This window comes from Pogonomyrmex barbatus, unplaced genomic scaffold (genome assembly GCF_055798465.1).
Source record: "Pogonomyrmex barbatus isolate J1 unplaced genomic scaffold, ASM5579846v1 scaffold1, whole genome shotgun sequence".
NCBI lineage: Eukaryota > Metazoa > Arthropoda > Insecta > Hymenoptera > Formicidae > Pogonomyrmex > Pogonomyrmex barbatus.
Window position 1 is genome coordinate 849,181 of NW_028297098.1, and position 5,918 is coordinate 855,098.

The following is a 5,918-nucleotide window of genomic DNA, read 5'->3' on the forward strand; positions in this document are numbered from 1 at the left end:
TTATTAAAATTATATTAAAAATGTTACAAATCTACAAATTTATATTTTTATTTTATATTTTATTTTAAATTTATATTTTTTTTTATAGATTAGTTTTTTTAATCAAAATTAAAAATATATTATATAATTCAAATTCTACAAAAATATTATTGATTATTTATTATCTTTTTTCATTTAATTTGATACTAATTAATTTGGTACTAATTATTTGGTACTAATTATTACTTGTAAATGTTATATCGAGATGCGATTTGGAGTCAAGACGATGCAATATTAATTGGAATGCGGATTATATCTTTATTTTAATAATGGAGCATATTTCGATGTTCCAAGCATTATTTTAATGTAATTTCTTTCTTCTCAGAGGTAACCATGATTCCGACCTACGACACCGACACTCTGGGTTACTGGGTCGCCGATAACGAGGAAGCGCTCGCGGCGAACCGCATAGATCTGTCACCGTCCGCATCTCGGTGCACTATTAATCTCCAGGATCACGAGACTAGTTGCAGCGCCTACAGGCTCGAGTTCTAGGGATTGGCGGCCTGCTCAGCCGTAATAGTCGAGTTCTGAGCGGCGTCCAGAACGCGTTGTTACTCCGCGCTTTTGGACCCATTTCCGCGGGAGAAAAAAAAATGAAAAAAAAAGAAAAAGAGAGAAAAAAAGGGGTCGAGCGTTAAGGCCGACCTACCGTCCTGTCAGGTGATTCCTGACCCTCCCTTCTAGGAGACCCGAAAACGAACAGCATTTCGAAATTTTTGAGATTCCCTCGCGGTCGTAGCTCCGCGGCCTAGCAAGATCGTAGAAATTCCGTCGAACAATATAGAGGCAGTCCCGAGGAAGCGAGACCGACTCGACTTCGATCGCGATTCGCAGGTCTCAAGTTGGGATTGTTTAATCTAAGTTTAGGACGTTCTCCTTATTCCTTCGTGAGGAGACGGTGCGGGCGACGAGAAGAGAGAAAGGGGAGAGGGGTGAGATCGCGGGGGTTTTTTTCTCTTATACGGGGATACAAGGTATAAATTAATTACTTACTTCTAAGAAACCAACTACCGATAGGAAGAATTCCGCATTTGATTAAGGCTCACGCTGCGCTGGCATAACAACTGGTGCCTATCAGGCGTCCGACGAATGTTTGTATTTCTACACTTTGCACCGTTCGCAGCCCGTAGTGCGCTGATACCGCCTGCAAATACCTTATCGATCACTATTCGAGTTCTTAAGGACGTTCTTGTGAAGGTTTTTTCCGGGGCTGAAGAAAAGGGGGACGATGATCATGACGTTACACGAACGACGGTCGATCGCGAATCGACGATTACGGTCCGTAAGCGCCGCGGTTCTGCGACAATCCGTACGCTAGTTACCAAATACAAATTGATCTTAGGATATTCTAATTCTCGCGATCCGCGTTCAACGAACAATCGAGACCCTCCTCGCCCGCACTCTCTCCTCGATCAACAGATCGAAGTAAAACTTTTAATATCTCTCTGACACAGCTGCCGCTTCAAGAGCACCGCGTAGTATTCAGTGTATCAGTTAAAAGAAAAAAAAGAAAAAAAATGAGAGAAAGATCCGCAGATCCGCTTTACGCGGGGAGACGCGTACATTGGTGAGCGGGACAAAAACGCGCGTTCAATGGACGCGCGTGTATCGGGAGGATTCACCGTTCGTGTCGTCGATGGACCGCACGGTTTCCATCGATGGAGGACACGAGGAGAACGATCCACGTTTTCATCTGCAAAACATTACCCTTCGTTGTTACGTGATTAACGGTCCCCTTTCTCGTCGTAAATGTCTATTCGTGCGTAGGTAAAAAAACGGGGCTAAATTCCATCGGGAAGTACTAGGGTAGGAATTATCTGTGTGTCGTGTTTCTATATCGTAGAGAATAGAGATACGCGGAGGAATGGTGGTCGCGAGTTTCTGATCACAGACTTCGTCGGCTGCGCGAATTATCGGATATCTGATCCTGGAACCTCGATCCTCGAATCCAGATATCCGCAAATCCGTCCGCTGGCGATCTTGAAATCAGCGAGAGTGCACTCGCGGATGTCGATGAAACTTTTTGTACTTAACTTTCTCTCAACTAGGGCGTTTTAAGCCAAAGCGCGACGAACTGACAAAGATAGTGAGGCGATGAGTACAACGACGGACAACGATGGCGATTGATTTACGCGGACGGAGAACATGTCGAACATCGCGCTTATTCGAGACTCTCACTACATGGGACATGATCATTTCTAGAAAGTCGATGATAGGTCTCTCATTCATTTTTATCTCACAGTGAAAGCGTAAAAGGTATTTACCATGACTTCCTGAGACGTAGAAGACACGCGTTTACAAGGGAATATTCGTAGAGAATGGTGGTACGTTAACTTCTGCTCAAACAGCACAAAAGTCTAGGATGTATGTGCGAGACGTACATACTACGTGAATAATTTCCGGAAAGCCCAGTTCTTTCGGATGTTCTTTACGACCTTTTAGACACTTATGCTGTCTGGGGATACCCCATCTTTTCTAAGTGATCGAAAGAGAGAAACAGGTCGTACCAAATATTTCGACTCTAAACGTTCTTGTAATTGTACCTTAAAAAACACCCATCTAATGCCGACCCCTAGCCCCCTGCGTGCGTACCCCCAGATCGCAACCATCGCATGCCAACGATGTCGTATTGAGTCGATGTATCGCATTGAATTAAATTCGAATTAAAATCAAAATACGTTGGTTTCGACTCGACACGAGAAAGATGCTGAAGGTGGCTGTGAGGGACGTATGGAGCGCATATGTAGAAGTGGTTGATCTCTATCTGAAATTACAGGAGAACATATAGGCCGGGAGGAGAATCGATATACGGAGAGAGAGGTAAATAGAAAGACAAGTGCGATTAAGCGCAATATCGAACTGTAACTTATAGAGGACACCTTTACTCACCATTCTCGCGAGATCCATCGACGGAAGTAATATTTTGACAAAATTAATATTGCAAAGGTAGACTTTTAACCTGCCTGAGACAAACATCTTACGATCTTATTACGTGAACAGATAAAAAAAATTATCCAATTAATATTTGAAAGACGGGACCGTCTAAAGAGATCAGGACGTCTTTTGTACCGTTCGGTTGAAGCATATTCCCCTAATGATTAACAAACGGATTTCGCCGAATGAAAGTCGGAGAAAGCTCTCCTCTATACGAGACACATTCGTGCCTACACGAAAACGATGGTGCTCGATTAGACCGATCGTTGATGACGATATTTGAGGTACGGTGATATCGGGGGAGAAGACGATGATGAAAGCGATTTATCTTGTCGCTGCAAACGACGCGCGATAGAGTGGCCCACGGGCCCCGGTTTCTATAGATTAGTGCGTAAGTTTTTTACCGCCTGTAAGTTACACACAGATTTTCTGTTTTCATCGCAAGATTAATTTTTCCCATTATATACTTACACGTATATATATATATATATATATATATATATATATATATATACACGTATCGCCCATGTACTCATCTGTCATTCGTTTATTTATTGCTCCATTCTTCGTTCGCGTTCGTGATCATTTTATGGCGTTTACCGGACGCGGAGACGCGTCCGTTCGGAAATCAGTTGTCAAAGGAAGTCCGCGAGAGACTGACTGTCCTTTTGTTTTCGGCGGAGTCATGCGCGACCAAGATTTTACGTCGCCAATTGGCGAAGAGGACGAGCGAGCGAAAGAATTTTTTAATAGAAGAAAACGTAAAAAAAGAGTGGTGTATGACATCGTAGGTGACATCGAGAAAAAGAGAGAGATGAGAACGATCGATATTGTTATAAATACGATTATTAGCATATCGATTATTTTTAACGATTATTATGCTTGTTATCATTGCGATTGATATTATTATGCTACTACTATTATTATTATTATTATTATTATTATTGCGATTACTATTAATATTATTGATATTACGATTACGTTTATGAGAGAGGGTCATTATCATCATCATCATCATCATTCTCTTTCTGTCATATACATGGATAGAGATTTTTTATATTTATCGATACCTTCATACGTATGATAGCGAGTTGATGTAAAAGAGAGAAGATATTTAAACAAGAAGTAGGAAGACAGGAGAAAGAAAGATAAAGAGAGGGAGAGGGATGATAATGATGAAATATGTGTACCTATGTATTTATGTATTATTTATTGACAAGTAATATAATGACCAGTTATCTAGGTAGGATGTTAAAATTATGAAATTCAATTTAACGAAAACAAAATAAATTAATAAACTATTAAATGAGAAGCTATTGTCGATCGATGATGACGCGCGCAGGATAGATTAAATAAACAATGAATTTATTGGAGTAATTTAAATAAAAAGTATAAAAATAATAAAAAAAAGAACAAATAAAAAATTAGGAACGAGCTTTCACCGAAACAGATTAGCGGGAAATATGAGGAAAGAAAAAAAAATATATATTATATATATATAGATATCTATATAATATATGAACGAAGAGTACGTAAAGAAGGAAGTATAAGAGAGCATGAGAAAGAGAGACAGAGAGAAAGCGCGCGAGAAAGAGAGAGAGAGAGAGAGTGTGAGAGAGAGAGAGAGAGAGAGAGAGAGAGAGAGAGAGAAAGCAGGAGAGAATAAGCGAAATGTGAAAAACATGAGCCTCAACACCTGTATGAACCCCCAAATCGCGGTGCCCGACGGGTGCGAGAACGGTGCGATATCGAAGAACAATCAATAATTATTATTATTAGGAGAGGAAAATTGTCGGTCATCGGGCAATGGAGGATACCTTCGCTCTCGATGTTTCCCGATTCGCTCGCGTTGTTTTTCCCCTCTGATTGCTTCTTATTTCACGTGCCGGACGGTACAAGTCGACAAAATCAAAAGAAATGCGCTTTTTCTCCACCGCGAAATTTTCTCGGATATCCTACAAGAAGCTCTAGTCAGAAATCGTCGTTTCCTGACGCAAGAAGTAAGGGAAGAAGATCATTCGGTCACATCCGGTCGAGAGTCCCATTGTTGCGCAACGAGAGTAACGCGAGTCTTCGCGTTTCGGGACAACGCGGGATTGACAAAGATCCTCGGAGAGACGCCCTCCTTCCCTCTAAAAAAAAAAAACGTTTCGAAGATGCTCGGGATGTTTTACGAACGTCACTCGGATGTTCTCTAATTTTCTCAGTGTTGTTCGAGTTCCTTACACGATCGCGGTTCTCACCCGTCGCAGCGCATCGGCGCGTCGCGTTCTTTTCGAATAACGAATTAAAAGAGAAAAAAAAAAAAAAAAGAAAAAAAAACTTACTGTGGAGTGTTCATGGTGCTATGATGATGATTATTATTATTATTATAGAAATAACGATGTTATGCTATATGATAAAAATGATAATATAATAAATATACACTATACCTTAGAATTTGTCGCCTGTGTGCCTCACGCGTCTTGATTTTCTCCTCGTCGATCGACCGTAGATCAACCGCCTGTTCGAGATGTTTTTGCACAAGGATCGAGACCGGCGTGATTTCCGCTGAATTTAGAATGCTCGATGTTGCAGACACGTAAAAATGATCTCTACACATCGATCCGCACGAGATATATCTTTTCGTGGCCGCAGCGTCGTAAGTTAAATCAGTCGGAAATCGCATCAGTTTCGAATCTCGCTTCTGCATGCTCACGTGTTTTGTTTTACATGTCATGTAAGTTTGTAATAAAAGAAAGGAAGAAATAAATAGCCCCGTGCGCCCTGCAAAACTGCGTTCAAATGCATTCTCGTCAACTATATTCACTTTCTTATTTTTATTTTTTTTTTATCTCACTAACAAATATATTTAGAAAAGAAAGTATTATAAAATTTTTCTATCAATTTTACTAATAATAATAAAATAATAATTAGAGGGTTGGCAGAGGTATACAGCTGCA

General features: G+C 40.5%; 1 protein-coding gene across 2 annotated transcripts in view; it reads left to right on the forward strand.

Annotated features, from left to right (window-relative positions):
- LOC105430074 (uncharacterized) overlaps positions 1 to 2,980 on the forward strand; it is a 48,075-nt gene extending 45,095 nt beyond the window's left edge. For both annotated transcript variants that reach the window (XM_089082341.1, XM_089082346.1), the window contains one exon: positions 365 to 2,980. In XM_089082341.1, coding sequence (XP_088938467.1) covers positions 365 to 534 — 170 coding nt within the window. In that variant the 3' untranslated portion in view covers positions 535 to 2,980. The remainder of the gene's footprint in view (positions 1 to 364) is intronic.
- Positions 2,981 to 5,918: the final 2,938 nt, after the last annotated feature.